Raw genomic sequence first — 22,324 nt, 5'->3', positions numbered from 1 at the left:
ACGGAGTAAATTTTTACTTGGTTAGCTGTTAATTGACTTGCTTTTCTCCATTTTGTCTGTTCTTTTTCTTTTCTTACATAACCCCCCCGTCCTTGCGCACACTCTCTCTCTACCTCCTTCCCCTCATGAAAGTTAAAGAAGAAAAACCCATTTCATCCACAATATCTAATGAGTAATTGGAGATGAGATTTCAGATGCAGAGAAACTTTTAAGATCCTTACTTCCTTATACAAAGTTTTTATAATTTATGGCCCCCAATCTTCTTTGTGCAGAAGAGAGCATTATCTGCTTTAATGATGATGTTGTTGATGATATTAACATAAACAATGATTATGAGCTTGGGGAAGCTCTTTCTGAACAACTAGAACATCAAACCCATAATCAAAATCTTAACTTTTTACATGGGGATGGGTTTTCCGTTGAGTATCATAGTGAAGAGGATTTAGTTTTGATGTTTCAGAGAGAAACTTTTCATCTGCCAAGAGATGATTACTTTAAGAGATTGCAGAATGGAGAGGTGGATTTAAAGATCAGAAGTGATACTATTGATTGGATTGGGAAGGTAATCATTTCATTCCTCGTGTATTTTTCTTTGGATTAATATAGTTTCCTCAAATGGGTCTCTTTAATAAAGATTTAGTCTTGGGGTTTAATAATCTGATACTTCTTAATGGTTTCTATTAAATGGTTGTTGAGCTTTTAGATTCATTTTCCTTTTTAGTGTTTTCTTCTTAATCTGTAACAATTTGATGACTTTGCCCCAGAGTTTGATGCCTATAAACTGTATGATATGTTGATCTAAAGATCTGACAGTTTTGTTATATTGCTGGGAATTTCTACGTTGTGTTGTTTGTTCTGATTGTGTTTTTGTTTCTCCATTACAATGATGTTGAAGGTTGTTGTATTTGTGTTTTACAGGTTCATGGGTATCACAATTTTGGACCTTTGAGTGCGTATTTATGGATAAATTACTTGGATAGGTTCCTTTCGGCGTATGAGCTTCCTGTAAGTTGCAAAACTAATGGACCCAGTATGCATTAACACTCATTTCTTCGTTAGAATAAACTTATTCCATGTTGGGTTGAATTGCTGATTGGGGTTCTCATTGTGTTCTTGCTGTATGTCTTTCCTGTGTTAGAGGGGTAAGTCATGGATGATGCAGTTGTTAGCTGTGGCTTGTTTGTCCATTGCAGCTAAAATGGAGGAGACGGAATTGACATTATCTTTAGATTTGCAGGTAGAAAAAGCTCGTAACTATTGATTGCATTGTCTTTTGCACAATGAAACCAAACACTGCACTTTGAATGTTAGAACTTGATCGGCATTTTCTTTGTGTTCTGATAGTCTTAATGGGACTTGGGTTTTGCGCAGGTTTGCGAACCCGAATTCATTTTTGAAGCTAAAACTATTCAAAGAATGGAACTTCTAGTGCTAAGTACATTGAATTGGAGAATGCAAGCAGTGACCCCTTTCACATTCATAGACTACTTTCTCACAAAGATAAATGGTGGTCAACCTTCGAGATTTTTAATCTCTCAATCATTTGCCCTTATTTTAAGCACACTTAGAGGTCTGTGTCTTTCCCAGTTATCAGTCTTCCACCAAAAACAAACTCAAATACTCCAATTGTAGAAAACTGAATTGTGTGACAATTGTTGGTTGGAACTGATTTCAGGGATCAACTTCTTCGAATTCAAGCCTTCTGAATTAGCTGCAGCAGTGGCGATATATGTATCATTGGGCGGGATTGAGGCAATGCAGCTTGAGAGGTGTGCATTTGGTTTCATCCAACATATAAATAAGGTAAACTTGGTTACAACTCATCTAAATTTTTTTTGCTGTGTTGCTTTCTTTTGCAATAACTTAGATTACAGTATATTCAAACATAACCCAAAGTGTGATCGAACATAACTTATGTGTATCCTCATAGGTTTCTCACCCCTGTTTACAGGAGAAATTGTTGAAGTGCCTTGGTATGATCCAAGGGGTGTCACTCGTAAATGAGTCTTTTAAGATTGAAGGTATCTCAGGCTCATCTGTACCCCAAAGTCCTAATGGGGTATTAGATATTACATCCTTGAGCTATAAAAGTGATGATTCAATCGAAGGTTCAAGTGCAAATTTCATTCAAACCAGTCAAGATTCTTCAAAGAGGAGGAGACTGAAATGAGGTGAGAAGGCAGAGGAGGAGAAGAGTTCACTTCTCACAAATATATTAACATATTCAATTTGATAAGCAACACAAGTTTTGGCAATTGATGTAAGACGAAGAAAGGTAAGTAATTTTTGCAAACAATAACTGTTGAGTTACGAAGGAAATGAACAGTTCTTTTCGATGCATATTTACTTATTTAGGAAGTTTATAATGAAAAAAACATAGAGTAATACATGTTTTTTGTCAAATCATAAGAGCTGTTTTTATACAGACATGGTGGGAGGAATAATTGACATCCCCCTGAAGTATCTGATTAGGAGAATAAACACACTAATGTTGCTTTTGTCTCCCAAAAATGGAATAATAAGCAATTGAAAAAAAATATACAAAATTGAATAATATAAATATGGTTATGAATTTCGATTTTTATCTTGTTCTCCTTCTTCTTTAATGTCATTCTTCTTGTTGAGAAATTTGTGGTGAAAAAAAGAGTGGAATTAGTTTCCAGGAGAAAGGAATCTAGAGGTACCTAACAGAAAAAGAACCAAGATTTAGGAGACACATAAATACAAGGAGGTCTCTTGGTTATTGATAGTTATGTGGGTGTGTTAAGGGATATTAACGGGATAAAATAACCAAGTTACCTGTTTATTAAAGATAGTTTGGGTTATTTATTTGTTATGTATTACGATAACGGTCCGATTTAGATTTTTGGTTCACACTATTGAGAATTCAGGTGTCTGAACCTGAACAATTAGGTATCCTGTAAAGTTTTGTTTTAATTTCGTGAAACTTAGATTAGGTTCTGACTGGTTGACGCACCTGACTAGTGCAAGTCACTTGGACTTCGATTGTTAATTATTTTCTTAATGATGAACTTTTGCTATTGAGGTGTGCTTTTCTGTTCTTGTGTGTTCTTAGAGAAATTTAAAAAATTTCACCTAAAGGTATTTTAGGTAAAAAAAAAAAGCAGTGATCATGGATGTCTTGGTTTACTTGAGGTTGTTTTGGAGTCGTGCTCCCCCTTTATGTTCAAGTCTGCCCCCTAATTAACTGTGAGTGCTTGCATTTTAATAATATTTGATTGAAAAAAATAAAAAATAATAATAAATAAAAAAACCTAAGGGATACTGAAAACTTTCAAAACATACTGTAAAATTGTCACTGTCCTTTATATTTTTCTTATTTTTTCGTTAATATTTTTTAAACTAATCTTTATCTTTATAAAAGAAATAAATATTCTTTTGTAATTAACAAAATCTAGGTTCAACCGACAAGTTATCCGTTTTTAAAACATCCTTCCTGAGATCGGATGATAAGTTATTAGCTGGGTGGTCTTTGCATGTGAAGAATACTCTTAAGTTTGGCTGATAAACTTGTCAGCGGCTTAAAGCGACAACAATATGACAGGGGAACGTAGTGTTGTTCTTTAAAGTGAAGTTCGGCTAACATTATTTGTATTTAATTGTTAGCTGAACTGTTTATTAGCACCTTAAAATAAAGAATAGTGAGCAGTTCGGTTAATAATTTGTTTTAATTGTCAGCAGAACTTCATTTTGTAACTGCCGTAAAATCCCTGGTTTTTCAAATTAAGCATATCTATCAATCAAACACAAAAAAATAAAATATGTTATTGTACATTTCCTTACAGTAAGAGAAGAGAGAACGGAAAACAAAAATAAAAAAAGTTACAATAAAAATCTTGAAAAATAAATTAATGAAGGATTACTAAATAATTTATCTGCCCTATGCCACACCTTATCACCCTACCCTAGTTAGAATAATCAATCTGTGTGCCTTGAAGCTCTTAAGTAGAACTATGATTTTAGGCATACCAAAAACTTTCAAGGCATACAAAATAGTTTTCCCATCCTAGGTGACCTTATAAGGATGGGAAAACTATATACCCTTGAACCTAAAATAAAAAAATAAACTATCCTAAACATCTCTTCTTCTTCCTCCAGCTAAACCACCTTCCTTTTTTCTCAGATTTTTTTTTCATCACTGTAATTAATTATCGATTCGTGAAAATTCGATCATCAGTTAAATTGAACTGTATAATGGATCGTAAAAAAAAACGTCAGGTGTTCTAAATCCTCTTCCAATCCATGAATTAAAGAAGAAGAACAATTGAAGATGAAGGTGTGAAAACTATAATTGAACCGGAAATTGAATAGGAAATCCAACCATTTGAAGCTCCAAATACTGAAATGAGGATAAGAAGGTATTTCCTACAAACCCAATCTTTTATTTGTTGTTTTTCATGGATTGAATGGGTTAAATTGCTAAAAACTTAGGGTTTTTAACGGTTACAGTAGCGGGTTCGGCTGATAATTGAGTTGAGTTTTGAGCCGAACTGTTCTTGAAATTTCACCCTGAAAGTGTCTATGAACAGTTCGGTTAAACCGTAAATGTCAATTTTTAGCCGAACCCCAAAATGTGTATTGAATACGTCCCAGAATAGTGTCAGGTTCGGCTAATACCTTGCAAACCTTCCCGACCGAACCTGAGAAGTGAAATTTACCCCAGGTGGTTGTCAGGTTCGGCTGACTCGATTAGATCACTTTCAAGCCGAACCTCTCTCTGTAAACACTTCGAAAATATTGATTTGCAGGCTCTAGGTTCGGCTAGCTCGTGTTGTTGAGTTATCAGCCGAACCTTCTCTTTGCACACTCAAGTTTTTCGATCTTGTTTTGGCCATAATTTTTTCGTCCGATGTCGGAATGACCTCATTCTTTTTGCGTTGTGTTTGTCTTTTCATTATCTTGAAGTTGAAGATAAGATCTAATTGATTTTAATGAGTTTAATATGGACTTTGGTATTCTCCATCATTAGACTTCACTTTCTTAACACTTTTAGTAATTTCCACTTTTTTTGTTTGGTTCATCCTATGAAAAGGCTGCACAATAGAAAACATATGTAATAAGAATCCTAACCCCTAAATGTCTATGAATTTAAGTGTTTCATGGAAAATCAGTATCATGTTCGGCTGATGTGATTTTTTGAATATGAGCCGAACTTGGAAAAATATATAGTTCGGCTGATACGATATTTAGAGTGAGAACCGAACCTAACTCTCAGGATTAAGTTCGACTTGTTATTAGACTTTAATACACGCCGAACTAGGATCTTGCAAATAGGTTGGAAGTTGGAAAATGAAGGTTCGGCGTATAACGTTAACAAATTCAGCTAGCCGAACTGTTCATCAATTTAGTGGGTTCGGCTTATATTTTAAGCCGAACATAGTCCTGGTTCGCCGAACCATGATGAAAAATACAATTTTTTGATGATTTCAAGCTACAAAAGTGAGATTAAATATAAAATAGAAGTGTACATGTGTGATATAAACATTGGGTTCCTCATCTATGTGTTCATCATCATGGATTTGGCTCATAAAAATCATCTTCTTGAGTTTGAGTTTGTGTAAAATCATTCTCACAATCTAAGAAATCAACCATTTCTGGATCATTGTTGTAGTTGATATGTATTTTCCTAGGTTTTTTAGATAAAGAATGACCCTCCTCATCCTCCATTGAATCAAGAAGAAATTTTTTCTCACTTTCTCCTTCTCAATAAAAACTTTGATTTTTTTTTCCCTAAATTTTTTCATCTAAACAAACCTTTATAATTCTGAAAATTATCTTAATCACTAAACAAAAGTTCTAATCACTAATCCAGATTACTAACACTAATACGTAAAGGATAGATTTTCCATTAAAAAAAAAATTGGTTAAGGTGATTTCTGATTTTGTTATTTCACATCATTTTTTTGTCTTTATTCAGTATGCCTAATAAGATTTCAGTATGGCCAAAATCATAGATCCTTGAGTATGCATTAGCCCTTTAAGTAGGCTTCTAGTTTGTGATCGAAAAAAATAATAATGGGCTTTCAACTGATTATGTTGGGTTTAGAATATAAAGAAAGTTGTTTTGAGGCATGTCTCAAACTTTTGAGGCATACAAGATGATTAGACGATTTATGATATGCTTATAAGGGGTACCTAACAGTGAGTAGATTACGAAGTTATCCTTAGTTTAAATTACAAAAATACTCTTCTGCTAAAATAAAATTACTATATAAACCTAATCTAATCAAAACCGAAAATCATTTGCAATTCTAACCTAATCTAATCATTATCAGACCGTTTTGATTTTCTTCCATCTCGATTAAGAGTTGATTCATAAATCTTTGATCATCGATTAAAACCACAACTATAAAATGAGTCGCAAGAAATTTAGCTCCAGACCTGAATTTAGAAACCCAGATAATAGTTCATCTATTTTTTCCCCTGTTTCAGAAGAACATTTCGGCTGATACTGAAATATGATGTTTTCAGCCGAACCCAGTTTGTAACGATGAAGACCTTTAAGTTCGGATGATTATATGATATATTGGTGTTAGCCGAACCTATACTTTTTCGGGATAAATTCAAGTTCGGCTGATTCGATTATATTATATGTCGGCCGAGCTTTTAACTTTAGTTTACACAAATTTACATATATGAGTTCGCTAATAATGCATCTAACACGGACAACCGAACATCCTCAAGTTATACACATATTTTAAAATTCTCAGTCGAACTTGGATCAATTTTCAGTCGAACTCATATTTTATTAGTCGAATCTGATCTTTTTAGTCAACGTTTAATATTTGATGTATTAATTAAATTTTCTACCTTATCTTAGAAAACAAACTAAAAGTACGAGTAGCGTTGTTGGAATTTATGCCAAAAGGCATAACTACACAACGAAGTCAATGGACAACTAGGTTTTAACTTATTGGCGCTGAATTTACACATTATAAGTTCGGTAACAATGACTGCATACTGAACTACTAGTATTTGTGTCATACAATGACGGTCAGCTGTAAATTATGAGCCAAACTATTCTTCCCAGCAAGGTTCGACTTTTAGGTTATCAACCAAACATAACACTGAACAACCAAAAAAAAATTGTAAAAACTCAATCTTCGTTGTAACTGATGTGTATTTTTTTGCCTTTACAGGATAAAAATTCTCCTTTATCATTTGAATCATATATTTTGGTCACATCCAATCTCAAAAACTAATTTTTTTCACTTCACCTTTTTTTCCTCTAAACACCCTAACTATCTTTTACAAATGTGATTTCTCTTCTAATCCACCACTAATACTTTACTTTAATCAATCATTAATATTTTTAATCATAATCATTAACACTAATTAAGTTAGGATAATTTCCATTATTAAAAAAAAGGTGGATAAGGGGTGATAGGTTTTACAACTTAATGACCTTATTTTGGCACATTTAGTGGGCCTCAAAAGAATGTTGTACGCCTCATAAGTCATAACAGATTTAAATATAAGTTGCCTTGTTGGGTTTAAAAAGTAATGGGGTTTCAGTCTGAAGTTTAGGATTTATATTAGTGCCTGGCAATGGCATTGTCCTGAACTTTATGATCCTTAGGCCCATATGAAAACCACAAGGCGCAAGCTGCTGAAGGCGTAACCTTCCTCTTGCATAAACCTGGCTAGTTTCCCACGGCCAACAATGCTTCCAACTGGTTTAAGATCAATTCTGAGCAGGGGAATGTGGACCTCCGGTGACACGAAAACTTTCAACGGTTCCACAAAGAGTGTTCACAGTGTGTTCACAGACAGCATTTTGATCCCAGAATTTACGTGTCTGCTGAGAAATTTGACAAGCCAGCGTACTAAATGAGCCAATGCAATCCAAAGGCATTCTCCTCGGTAGACCCTTTCAGATAATTGAAGGGATGGGTGTGATGAGAGAACATATTCGTCCTACTAATGATAGCGAGTTTGGATGTACACGAGGGAGGGGCATGCAATGCTTTTTAGTAATTACAGCAGTCAGTCGGTCACTCTCAACTTCCAACTGTAAAAAGCACGCTGGTGGGCTTGGCTAGCTCTCTGGTGTCAAAGGGTGTGGCATGCAACAGCCATTAATCCTCTCATTCATAAAGTTTCTTCTGATTCTCTTCTGTCTCTCTCTGTCTCTCCTATGGATTACGACTACTGTCCACAGTGGGGCTATCATAACACTATGCCTCTTCTAATAAAGAATGGGTCTGTTAGCCAAAACTTGAAAAGAAATCCCCCCCGATAAGCACAAGATTTTGACACTCAAATTATCCAACTTTTTTCTGGATAACTAAGTTCTATGAGCTAATGCTTTCATAGCCGAAGATGACTATCTAGTAAAATACTAGTAGTAAAATACTAGTAGATACACCTCTAGAAATTGAAATTTGTCTTTGGATTATGTGGTAGAAAATTCGCATAGGAGTCTGGACCAACCACCTAAATCCCATCAACTGCAAACATAATGCCTCATCTTTGAACACTGGTGTTGCCAGATTAATTAAATCGATTTGCAGTATTGTCTTCTTCATGGTATTTAAAAAGAAGGAAAGAAGAAGAAGGAGGAGGATATGGACAAGTTTTAGTTAGGGAGTTCTTCTAAGAACTGACACAAAAAATAACAATCAACTACGCGTGCAGGGTCCAAAGATTCAGAGAGATTGTGATGAGGCCATGGGGGGTTTGACTCTTTATCTATCTCTCTGACTATTTAAATAAGTATGATGAGGGAAGGACATGGACAGATGAAGACATGGTTTTACGAGCCCGCGCATGCACCACCACCACCCTCCTTCATTGTGAGAGACTGATGGAAGAGATGCATATCCCGGGAATGACATCCCATGAACTTAGCTCTAGATATCTATGCTCTAGTGCTAGTCATTCACTTTTTATTTTTTCTTCTCTTCTCTTCCGTTTCAATACAATAAAAGAAGAGAGGGGAAGCCCGAGGAGTGTACTTTCCTAGTCCACGCTTATGATTAATAGTTTCATTTCTCTTTCTCTCTTTTCTTGTTTCATTGTTTTTGGCTTACATGCTTTGAATTTGGGTCGCCAAACATGGTGTCCTTAATTTGGTTTTGGGACCTTACTTCTTGCTTGCTTTTATGTTCAATTCCCACATTATCATGGAAAAACTAAAGCAACATATGTACCGAATATCTAAAAACATACTTCCTCCGTCCCTATTATATAGACGGAGAAGTTAGAATCCCGTAGAATAAGAAATTGTTTTGTTTTCATAAATTTTTATGTTTTTTCCTTTGTCTTATTTTCAATACAATTTCCAATATAACATAAATAAAGTTATATAGGTCAAAAGATATTTTAAAATTAGAATTCCGCCTATTTAGTAGGACTAGGAAAATCCAATATTCCGCCTATATAATAGGGATGGAGGGAGCAGCAAATACAGGCTATTGACTCTATGGTATGACAGTCCCCTAGATGGCTAGATAGTTAGCTATTGCTTACTTGTACAAGTTATCTAAAGTGAATAAGGATCCATAGTCGCCAGATAGACTATTATGTAGCAGGTCTGATGTAATACTCACATTTTTCGCGCGACGCATTGGTAGGATGCATCATTGAATGGGATGAAGTTTCATGTCAAGGTTGTGTTACGCATGCGGGAAGTGCTGGCCAAGGATTGAAATTGCACCACTATAGTGCAACACGCAATAAGATGCTAACCAATAGTTAAAATGCATCATTACGATGCATTGCGCGAGTTGAGCATTGGCTGAAAAATGGAAATGCATGTTCTCATAATATGTTATCACGGAAGTAGGTGGACTTGGTATATGCCACTAAATTCCCAAATTTATTTATATTTGTAGAAATGTTAATAAAACATATATAAGGATGAGACGTTGGTCGAAGATGTATTAAGTAGAGATGCATCTTTAAGTTACAAAGCTTGACCGATAAAGCATCATATATCTTTAAGTTATAAAGCTTGGACGGTGAAACATATATTATGCTTTCGCATCATTATATCGCGTTTCTTACTCGAGGGAGTTTCATGATGCGTAGACATTATTGTTTTTGTGTTGTTTCCCGAGAATGTATCATCTTGATACATCTCGAAGGAAATGTGAATATTGCACCAATATGCATGTCACAAACAAGAGAACGCATATGTGGGAACGAAGTAGCATCAACTATGCATAAGTCTTGTGCATACCTCGCGAAAGTCCTTTGGCCTATGTGGATTGGGCTTTGCTTGGACTTTTTGTCATTGATGTTGGTGTAGTCTTAGTAAGCTAGAGTTGTCTGTTCCATTCGAGATGACTCTTCATCAGTCTATGCTTGATCCCGTCATAGTAAGGGTTGGGTACGTATGCAGCCGCAATATACCACATTTATGGTCCATCATCTTGTCGTTTATATCATCTAATTGATGGATAATTGCGGTACTTTGGTAACTCATATAGTCCATCCTCAGCATGCGGGGCAAGAGATGATTGCTGCCACAATTGATGAGGTAGTTGCACTCCTTTCACTGGATGCTCATACTGCTAATCAAGTCATTCGATGGCGTGCACCACTTGCGATCTGTGCATGACTAGGAAAGGAAGCTAATCGGTAACCAAGTTAGGCAGCTTGCATAAGCCACTTACTTCACATGGATGATGCAAGGAAAAGATGACATGAGCCTGGCTGATAGAACCTAGGCACGAGCAAGATCAGAGCATGCAACAATCTCAAGATTGAGGCAAAGCAAGGAGGGGGAAATAAGTACGCGTGGCTTAAATGCAAGTCCAAGACATGCCATATGTGTGGATAGTGATTTCCAGAATGTGATGCAATCCAAAATGTATCACCATTAGCCTTCATGGCCTTGTAATGATCGCAGAATAAGGGTAAGTTGGAACGATAAGAGACACCTAATGGAAACTACATTTTGAGTGTCATGTTTGGAAAGCATGCTTGGAAAGGCAAATCAATTGTATTTTCCTGGTTAGCCTTGAAACTTTACGACCCAGTTATTGCGCTACGAGTGACGCACCATGGAGTCTCGGCCTGGAGGCGAGATTTTCTGGTATGTCACAATTGGTATTAGAAAAAGTTCAGAGATACACTATGGACTGTTCGTATTGGGCTCGTTGGTGTTGGTAATGTGACTAAAAAAATTTCCTTGAACAGAGAAGAATAAGTTGGACGAGTAGGTCAACTGTTGCGTGTGAAGAAAATTGTATGCCAGTTACTTTGAAAATTGTATGGAACTTAGCCCAGTACTGCAAATTTTCCGGGCCTTAGGCCTACCGGATAGTTAGTGTCCCGGAAGAGCTCGGAATGGTGATAGACAATGGGACTGATCATACCCACCTGTTGGGAATAATGTGCGTTATCGTGTCAGCTAGATCCCACTACCTCAGTGGAAACCCGAAAAACTTTTTAAAATGGTAGCTTGCATCCGGCTCCTCTAGCATTAGAGTTGGTCCTCACAATATTGCGTTAAAAATTGCTTGTCATATTCGATGACCCTTGTCAAACTGTGAACTTTGGGGATGTATGAGTGTTATGGTATGATATGTGCACTTAGGATCTCATGTTGAGAACATGGTATGTGACATATGCTTAGAAGATCCAAATCAATTTTCTTGGTGGCGTTGTGGACTCTTTTAGGATTCCTGGGTATGCAGTATGTGATGTATGCTCAAAAGGTCCTAATAGATGTTCATGATAGAACTTGTGAAGTCTTGTGGGACTTATGAGCATTATGATACGGGACATATGCTCAGTAAATCTAATCAGTTAATCTTGTCCGCGATATTTTTATTTTGAACTTCAGGAAAAAGTTCTTTAAAGGGCGTAATAGCGTATAACCCGCATTTTTTGCCTGGCGCATATCAGAATGCGCTATTGAATGAGATGAAGTTTCATCTCAAGATTTTGTTGCATATGCAGTGTATGTTGGTCAATGACTAAAATCGCATCATTATAGTGCAACATGCAGGTGAGATGATGGCCAACAGCTAAAATGCATCACAATGATGCATTTCTCAAGCTAAGCATTAGCCTAGAACTGAAAATATATCACTATGCCGCATGTTCTCGTAATTCTTTGTCACAGAAGTAAGTGGACTTGGTATATGACACTCTACTCACGAATTTATATTCGTATAAACGTCAATAAGACATATACAGGGAGGATATAATGACCGGTTCCTCCATCGATACTGTCCCCACTTAGACACTGCTGTTATCCGGGAGTGTAGGGTTTTCAACGGGCATCGCTGCGGTCATTCAACAGCAACTTCCCGAGAGGTCACCCATCCCCGGATTACTCCTGCTCGAGCACCCATCCCTGGATTACTCCAGCCCGAGCACGCTTAACTGCGGAGTTTTCTACCAACTCTGGAGCCAATTGTGCTGAAAAGGCCTCGGTGTTAGGAAAGGAAAAATCATTATTTATATTTCATTCGGCCAACCACTGCCGAAATCGGGGTCCAGAATATATTCGCAATCTCAGATCTCCGACGTTCCCTACCTCTCATGAGAAGCACCTGGACCAACCCCGTCTAACGTACCTTCCCATCCTCGGCAGGTGACCTGTCGTTGGCTATGATACCATTTTTAATGACCCGTTCCTCCACCGATATTGTCCCCACTTAGCCACTACGACTATCCGACAGTGTAGGGTTTTCAACGGGCATTGCTGCGGTAATCCAACAAAAACTTCCCGGGAGGTCACTCATACCTGGATTATTCCCTCCCGAGCACGCTTAACTGCAGAGTTTTCTGCCAACTCTGGAGCCAATTATGATGAAACGGCCTCGGTGCTAGGAAAGGACAAATCATTACTTATATTCCATTCGGCCAACCATTGCCGAAATCGGGTATCACAGAGGAGGTGTTGGTTGAAGGTGTACTAAGCGGAGATGCATCCTTACGCTATGAAGCTTGGAAAGTAAATCATATGTTATGCGAAAGTTTCATTATGCCGTATTGCTTACTCGAGAGAGTTTCATGATGCGTACGCATCATTATTTCTTATTTTCCTGCCGAGAATGCATCATCTTGATGCATTTTATAGGGAAGGTGAATGTGTTATAGCATTGCACAGTCGAACTCGCACGTTTTTTTACTTCAAACTTGTTATCAATGTTAGATACATAAAACTGTATCTTGATTTCTAATTTAGTAAAGTAAGAGTATGGTTAGTTGAGTATGAAACATCACAGAATAACCCTCGGAGATTGACGAGTGAAGAACAAACGAGGATATTTGCAATAACTTCGTCAACAAAGAGGTATGTGGAGACTGAACCATCATATTTACTCACGGCATTTACCATTCTATCCTGTAAGACTATGGTCGTATGATTTTGGTAGTATTAATGTTGCGAAAGAAAAAAAAAATCGAGCCAAGCTTGTCTTGATAAATCTCTTGAAATATGATTCAAGCAATGGATGTTCTTAGATCCTAAACAATCTTGGTTATGAATAATTTATTATTTATGAACTATTTTTATTTCAAGTTGATCATTTGGAAATTGCCCAAGCAATGATATTTATTATTTATGGTTATTGGGAATGTTTCAAAGCGTTTAAAGAGAGTTTTCAGAACATCCAAGTTCTGCGAACTGAATATGTACGCATATCCGGTACTCGTACCTTGTTGATCTGAGTTCTATAATGGGGTGAGGGATACACACCTAGTATGCATACCTCTGGGATCTGATTTTGCGAGCCGCCAAGGTATGCATACCCAGTACGCGTATCCTTGGAGCCTGAATTCGTGTATTGTCCGTAGGTATGCTTACCTAGCCAGTTCAGATTTAAGCAGAAGCTCACGAACTATTTTACAAACAGGTTTAGCTTGTGAATCATGGTTTAAATCTTGAGTTTTTATTGAACACAACTTAGTCTTAAAGGTTCAAAGGCTACTAAGACACTACGAATCAGCATTGACGTGGTTCCAGAACCCTGGACCATAGAGTACATTCTTTTTTGTAAGTTCAAGACGAATATCCCATATGTGTACATGGATTCCTAATAAGAATTTCATCTAAACTAAGAAAGTATTTGCTTGGATTATCTTAGATTAAATTCAAAGCTACCTAGAGCATTGAAAATAAATAAATAGAATGACTCATGCAATATGATTCCTCAATCCCTTGCCCTCTTATATCTTATCTGCTAAGTAAGGGTCATCCTCTATAACCTAGGTTCTTCATAAAAAAAATCTAGGTTACAACTTGGAAGAGTTCACTTAGGGATTCGTGAATCCCGGTCATATTATCATTTACATGATAGTTTATGTATCTGGATCTTGTTCTTATTGATATTTGAGGTTCTAGTAATCTCATATCAGGAAAGAGATAGATAAAAATAGCAAAGTTCTCTTCGTCTTAGAGTTTGGGTCTTCGCCTTAGGTCTAATGGTCTTTGCCTTGATATTTGGGTCTTTTCCTTAGACCTACTTACAATTGTATTGGGTTTTGTGTATACAGGTTGTCGAATGAAAAAGTTGGTGGTATACTTGGTATCCTCTCCTTTACAATCGGTATCAGATTAGGAAAATACCGCTAGACCTGATAAGTCTGTGTTTGTGATGATCTGAATCTATGAAAAATAGTTATTAACGTACCACCAGCCTTCGATGACATAAATTACTTATGGTGAAAATAATTATGTGTTCCTTCTTATAAGCTTGTGATTTTCAAACATGGGCACTTGTCATGAAGAGTTATGTTCCTCCAACAGTTGGACAAGGCGGTGGAACTGTTGCTAAAGGCATAACTGAGTATAGTGAAGTCGAGATCAGTATTGCAAAGCATAAATCTAATTGATTAAATGCTATTACCCATGTCATAAGCCAAGATCTTCAATATCATGCGTCTACGTGCACTACGTCGAAGGATGCTCAGAGTATCTTAGAGACCTTATTCGAAGGGAATAACTCAGAAAAGATAGGATGGCTTCAAAACCTTTCTAGGAAAACCTTTGTAGGGCTAACGAATATTCGTTTGAAGAATTTAATTACAAGTTATCTGAAATAGTGAATACCTTTCATGCGTTAAATTTTAGTAGGACTACTCCCGAAAAGGATATTGTGATGAAAATTCTAAGATCTTTTCCAGATAGAGAAGAGTTTAAGAAACATCTCATCACTGAAGTAAATGATCTGAAAACTCTTTCCAGAAGCATCCTTGTTGGAAAGTTAAATATATTAGATCATGAACAACGTACGGCTAAAGAAAATGTCTGCTCTAGAATTCGTTACCGAACCTAGTCCACCTCCTCAAAAGGTTGGATATTCATTAGCTGATAAATGCTGCAATGGTACTGGCGAAATGGACGCTGCCATGTACCATGCCTATAATCACATAACAGTTACAGGAACTTCTCAAGAAATGAAGAGGAATACGTTCTGAAATAAAAGTTCTATCACATATCTCAATTTCAGGAAGACAAGGTCTCTCGACAATATGAGAATCTTCTTTAGTGCTTCAAAAGTCGTGGTTTTGGACACATGCAAAAAGAATGCCCTGGTAAGAAATATTATCAAGAAAATAATATTTTTATTGTTTCTCTTGATGAGACGCCTGATCTGCATGCTCTTAAAGACTAATACAAAAATTCAGCTCTCACAACAGAAATATATGTAGATCCTAATTCTGATTTAGATGAAGAGTTAGACAACGGGATTCTTGAATTCTTTAGCAAAAGTGAAAAAATTCACCGAGAAAATCTTCAAGAAGAAAAACTTGAAAAAATATGAAACCTCTCTTTATGTGAAAATCAAGAGCTTGACAAACTCAATGAGAATTTCACTAGTCCTATATCTCAAGGAGAAAGAGATTGATACCCTGAAGAATGATCTAGAAAGGCTATCTGGATGTTCTGATAAGATCTCGGCCATGCTTTTTAATTAAAAATACTTTGGAAATACTAGTGGTCGGGTTTAGTGGTAACACCTCTTACACCAAAAATAATACCTACATTCTTGCAGATCTAATAAGGATGATGAAAAAAATCCTTGGTGGTAGTAAAGGAGTCGAACCTCAAGGAGAATGCTTTTCTAAATATTGTTCTTTTTGCGGAAGTAATGGACATGTTCAGGAGAAGTGTTGGAGATTCAAAAATAATAACATAATTATCATAAAGCTTTAGAGTGATCACATGCATAGAATGAATCAAATTTTGAAGAACTTCACTTTTGGAGCATCTTTTGAGCCACGTCATGAGAGAAAAAAAGAAAGAGCAGGAAAGATAAGAAAAAACTTGATCATCATAAAGATACAAACGACCTTGTTGCGCCATCCAATGACAGTAGTGGCGAGTCTCTAACTTACTCCATCACTACTTAAGTGTAGTACAATAGAGCCTCTATATAATAATATCCTAGGGACCACAAGAAATTATTCTTATATGGAGGTTATTCTTATATGTAGATCTTCCTTGAAACGATTAATAGTTATATATGTACCTAGGAGAAAACATAATCATGCATAACAAACATCACAATGTACCTAAGCAATACAAATATTAGTTAAATTTTGTTTAGTTTCACATGTATGATACATATGGTAAATACACGAAGTTTCCTATGCAATACAATGTACCTAGGAAATACGTAGGAAAACATAAGTTTTGTTTAGTTTCACATGTGAAATTTGTTTACTTTCACAAAAATGTTCTAAGGAAAGGTGGTGTATATGTATCTAGGTCAAAGAGCGGTTGTGATCGTTTTTGATATTGAATGGCAGAGATTATATGTCACGGCCCCATAACCCTTTCTCGGCCAGACTAACTCTTAATTTTCAACTCTCTACCATCTCTTAGCTACCTATGTACCCGAATAAAAAAAACGCCCACCAGATTTCCTAACTAGGCAACTCGAAAACCATTTTAATTGAATTTATAGCTTGGCATCAAAAGAACTCCTCTCTTTTCGTCCGATGTCATACCCCTACAAACCAACTTAACATGTATAAAGAAAAATCAATCTAAAATTCCTAGAAAAAATAAACACTTTCCACCTTTAAATTGATCATGTCGTTGTTATTAAGCAAACATATGGTAGATACTTTCAGCTTATCACAGATATGTAGAGTGTCCATCGTGGAGGTACTCTTTGCTCTTTGAAGATTATCGAACTGGTAATGGTTTTTCATGCTTAAATCTATGAAATTAACGTACTACCATCAAAAATATATATTCCCCTCAATAACTTCATCCTCATCCCAATCAGTATCAATTTTTTAACTCGTTGCCTCTCTGAGCATTTTTCGATACCAATCTCGCAGAGTTCCAAGCCCGGGTCTCTACTGTATCTCCAGATGACAGTTGAATATGTAATCACCTACTATTGATGGAAGGCTAGAGACCATACATAACACTTAGAGAACCCCCTTCTCATGCTATACTCTAAGTATCTTATATCCCAACAATAATATTGCATGGTACACAAATGTACCTGCATATGCTCCAACAGCGGTTATGATACCATCAAGTATGAAGTATTTGACATAATCCAAATATGTGATATATATATTGCGTTGAGTAGGATGAGGACGTTTAAACCCATATTCCTGAACATATATTCCAAACTGACAAACATTTATTTCATCGATCTTCTGAAACAACAAAATGACCTTTGATATGTTTGGGAATCCTTTTGGGTAATTCTCTTCTTTAATCAACTTCATTCCTCATCATCCACTTTCTCATGTTCTCATGTCTCTATTATTCTTTTTATTTGTTTGTTGGTTGTTACCATTTTATGCATCTTGATATCAGCTTTATTTGTTCTTTTCATCTCTGAGTAGGTTTTCGGTGAAGTCTTTTATGAAACTCACTGATTCTTTTTGATACAATGATCAAGTAAGCTCAGTATTTGATCCTTCAAAGTTTCCGTCTTTTGATGATCTAGAAAAAGATGAAGATAATAAAAAAGATGAGAAAACTGAGGAATCGCCATCCATATATGACCATAAACATGGCGATAGTGAGAAAAAAAAACGAAGGGAGATTATTGATAGTAACATGTCGTTACAACTGCAATCGTTCGGAAGATTTTATCACAAAAGGAAGATATGATAAGTCAGAGATATAAGAAAACGAAGAAGATAATGATATGTTAATTAATATCGTACATCTACCTTTCACATGATTTTTTTTTTCCTTATAGATGATATTGTTTATAGAATTATTGTTGAGATTCCTAGAAGTAAACTAAAAATATATGAGTTAGTATGGATTAAGAGTCGGTGTAATTATGCTGCGATTCGTAAGGTTTATTTTTTCTTTTAATGATGTGTTTTTTATATGTCTTGGAAAAATGCATCATAAGTGGACGATGGATAACATCAGTCAACAACTCGAAGAACAAAACAATGAAGCTCCTTTATGGTCGTAAATGAGAAACCAAATAATGATATCAACAATCAGATAACCTTTATCTTTATGCCTAAAACATTCATTAACTTTTCGATTTAAGAAGATGTGTCAAGATATTGGTCAACTGTCGTCGGTTATTGGTGGTTGCAGGAAGCATACAGACCCTATCGTCTGTCCAAACTTAGACAGAGATGAAGATACCACGAGAATATGTTACATGTGAAGTTGTGAGAGAAACAAAATATTATTTGTTGTTATGAATTGATCAACAAGCATGCATCCAAATACCTCGGTAACTAGCTTACAACTGGAAAAGACTGAGACGGATTTCTAAATGGAGTCTAACTGCAGATGCTTTCCCTATTAGAAATTTATTGAATTTGACAACCCAACATGGCTAACCAATTAAAAGCAAAGGTATCACCGGGCCTACGGCCTGGTGATACCTAGTGTATTAGTTAAATACATGAAGTTTGCTATATAATACAAATCACACAATATTCAACAATGATATGGAAAATCGACAAACAAAATCATATGATCAAATATATTTAAATGAGTCATGCAAAAAAAATAAATAATCATCATGCACTATAAAACTTAAAAGGATTTTTCAAACTGGTTAAAAGAATCTCTTCGTCTTAAACTTTGATGTACGATATGACTTATATTATATATATACTATTCTGAATTATTCTTATATGGAGGTAACGGGACCACAAAAAAATATGAATTATTCCAATATGGAATATATTCTTAAATATAACTGGCCCAAATCGGGACCAAAAATTTTTCTTATACATAGGTTATTCCTATATGGAGTATTCTTATATAGAGGTTCTACTGTAATGTGTGCAACCTCAAATATTGACTTTGAGAATACAAAATTTGCACAAAGAATATCATGAAAACTATATTTTTATGATGTAGGGGTTGCTCAAGTATGTTTGTATAGTATTTTATGTTTCGATTACGTTCTTCTATTTGTTTTATGGAATCCTAACTTGTGCGGATCACACTCTCTTTAATGGGGGAAGACATAAAAAAGGGTTATTTATTTGTTGAGCCTTGATCCAATAAATTAAACTTCTTTAACACTAATCACATAAATGGCTAAGTGTGGTTTTATTTGTTGTCAATATTGTCTTCTTCGCACATTTATGTTAGTCAATTGCGACTAGGTACGACCACATCACAAACAGTGAGTCTAAAATATGATGACCCGATATGGGTGTCAACCTAGTTTGTGTTATTATTTAGAGATTTCCTTTCTTATCTGAATCCTAAGTAAGAGACGAGAACATGAGAACTTCTATCTAACAAGTTGAAATTTATGCTCTTAGATTTTCTAATTCATAAAGTTGATATTAAACTTAATAACTCTTAAGGGAGAATTACTCCTTTCCATGGATAAACATCTAACAATTAGTACAACTGGATAATCATAAAAGAATGTCAACAATTTATATTTTGGATGTGTTAGAAAAGGCTCATGAATGGACTGGCTCGTACCTGCCCATGTCGTATTAGTTCATGAACTCATGTATGGAATGTTAAAAAAAGACCAATTTCCTTATTTTCATAGAATTCTTTTCTTGACGATTCTTCTCTATACATGTTTTCTCAACTCATTGAAAAAGAGGTATATAATTGTGGATCCAATAACTAAAGGTGTTATAAAGAAGGATATGTTGTAGAAGCTGTCAATATTTATCTTTCTGAAGGAATTACGTCATCAAGAAGGAGAAACCATCAAGAGATGCTGAAGCCTTTTCATCTTCATGTCAACTGTCAACTTTTCACAATGACAATGATTTTAGGTCGACTGTGAAGGATTTCGTAACCTAGAGGAATGACTTGAAGTTTCCGACTAATCATTCTTTTAAGGAGGTAACTTACTGTGAACAAAAGTATAATTTGTGTAAGAATGCCTTCTGTGATCTTTGGTCAGAACTTAGTGAGTTGACTAACATCTCTGGAGATCTTGAAGAACTGAATGATCCCATCATCAATGAGTTTTTCAACAATGAGAATGAATTCTCCGCTCGTGCTCGTAAGAGTGATTTGATGCGTTTCTAGTTAGTTCCTTATAGGAATTTTATTCGTATTGTTTTAAGGGGAACACATGCTTTTGGAGTAGCCTATTTATGTGATTTAAACTAGTTACTCCAAATACTATCATCTTGTAATTATTAAAGTTTATTTGGTTAACTTTTACACTGGATGATTGCAATACCTAATCTTCATCGATTATGATGTGTATTATTGTGAGATTTGTTCTTTTCTATCATATTTTTTATGATTAGAACAATATCTCATATGTTCTCATAGTTTAAGCTCTTAACTCTTTTTGTTCGCCAGTGTCTAAAGAAGCGTACACTATTTTGAGAATTGCAATATTGATCTTCACACGATTACACTTTGTGAATATATTGCAGGTTCCATAAAATAATCTTAGTTGTCGTCTTTCCTCATCGAAACCATAAATGGCAAGGAATAAGATCGAAAATCTTAATCTCTATGTTCGTACATTGCTAGAGAAGATAGAATTTTTTTGTCGAGTTATATCACTAAAATTATGCTCTTTGTTCGTAAATGACCTCGAGAACAATTTTTTCCGATGTTATTTTTCTCACGAAAGTAATGTTCCTTAGTGCCTCTAATATTAACACTGATTTTTTTTTAAACTTATTTGTTCATAACTGGCGAGAAGAGAGAAAAATATTAAGGATACAAATTTACTTGTAACTTTTTTATTGTCCAAGAAATCATTCTCTTGTAGTTAGATAAAGGTCGCTCATATTATTCCTTTGCGAATGACATCAAATAGGGGAGAGTTCAATTTGAACTTGTGCTTAACTACTATATCTTTGTGGGGAGTGCGGCCATAGAATTAGAGGGAATGACTGTGCCTATATCTTTACTTGATGAAGATGCTAAGTTTACTTAGTGAAATCATATAAATAAAAATTTGGTATGTTATCTTTAGTCTGGATAAATCTTTTGTGTAGTTCATTACCATCCCTTGTTTTTCACCTTTGCTAATTTTATTGACAAAAAGTATGAGAATTATTGATAGCTATAACACATGAATTTTCGGAACATTATATAAGAGGGAGTGAATTACAAGCGTAGGTTTTACCTATTATGCAAAAGATATAAGTGAGGATTGCGGAAGAGAACATATCACCGTAGTAACGCTTCAAGGTTTTGGTACAATTGGACCTTGAGGTAGGTAAAAATAGTATGAACCGATGTAACAATCATTGAGTAAATTGACTTTATCATTCTATAATATCTCTCATGGGTATTCTCATAAGTTGTTATGACTACATATCTTCAACAACAAAGGTGTTAAAACGATCATATGCAGAGCCATATAAGAACTCGAAGAACGAAAGATTCAAGCAGATGTTGAAGATTCAAGAAATCAAGCGTGATGGATTTTGAGCAGAAAGGTTTATTTTATTGAATCTAATATACTGATATTTTTTTCACTGAAATTGAAAAAGGGGAATATTCTTAGAGCATTGCTAATTCGAACTCGCAAGTTTTCCTATCCCAAGCTTGTTGTCAATGTTAGATGCACAAAACTATATCTCGATTTCTAGTTTACTAAAGTCAAGTCTTGGACTAGGATTAGAGTATGGTATTCGAGTATTAGACATCACAGAACTCTTTAAGATTGAAGACTAGAGAACAAGGGAAAATATTTGCGAGCACTTCATTAACAAAGAGGTATGTGAAGACTGAACCATTTACTCAAGGAATTTACTAATCTATCTTATGAAACTATGTCGTATGATTTAATATTACCAAAAAAATTGAGTCAAGCTTGTCTTGATAAATCTCTCGAAATATGATTCAAGATATGGATGTTTTTAAATCCTTAACAATCTTGGTTAAGAGCAATTTATTGTTCATGTTAATCATTTGGAAATTGTCAGAGCAATG

General features: G+C 35.4%; 1 protein-coding gene across 1 annotated transcript; it reads left to right on the top strand.

Moving 5' to 3' along the window:
* Positions 1 to 90: 90 nt before the first annotated feature.
* LOC113289432 (cyclin-D4-1-like) lies at positions 91 to 2,389 on the top strand. The gene is made up of 6 exons (XM_026538680.1): positions 91 to 562; positions 919 to 1,005; positions 1,139 to 1,237; positions 1,372 to 1,570; positions 1,676 to 1,803; positions 1,952 to 2,389. The coding sequence occupies exons 1-6, from the start codon at positions 248 to 250 to the stop codon at positions 2,168 to 2,170; spliced, it is 1,047 nt and encodes a 348-aa protein (XP_026394465.1). The 5' UTR covers positions 91 to 247; the 3' UTR covers positions 2,171 to 2,389.
* Positions 2,390 to 22,324: the final 19,935 nt, after the last annotated feature.

The sequence above is a fragment of the Papaver somniferum genome, chromosome 6 (genome assembly GCF_003573695.1).
Source record: "Papaver somniferum cultivar HN1 chromosome 6, ASM357369v1, whole genome shotgun sequence".
NCBI classification, from domain to species: domain Eukaryota; kingdom Viridiplantae; phylum Streptophyta; class Magnoliopsida; order Ranunculales; family Papaveraceae; genus Papaver; species Papaver somniferum.
The sequence above is the reverse complement of the archived record's forward strand: the minus strand, read 5'-3'. Positions and strand labels throughout refer to the sequence as shown.

Bases quoted from the DNA above. Each gene is read 5' to 3' on its own strand.
- LOC113289432 (XM_026538680.1), top strand. From the start codon at position 248: ATGGCCCCCAATCTTCTTTGTGCAGAAGAGAGCATTATCTGCTTTAAT. The intron at 1,006-1,138 runs GTAAGTTGCAAA...TTCCTGTGTTAG, and splicing joins TTTCGGCGTATGAGCTTCCT to AGGGGTAAGTCATGGATGAT. The intron at 1,804-1,951 runs GTAAACTTGGTT...CCCTGTTTACAG, and splicing joins TCATCCAACATATAAATAAG to GAGAAATTGTTGAAGTGCCT.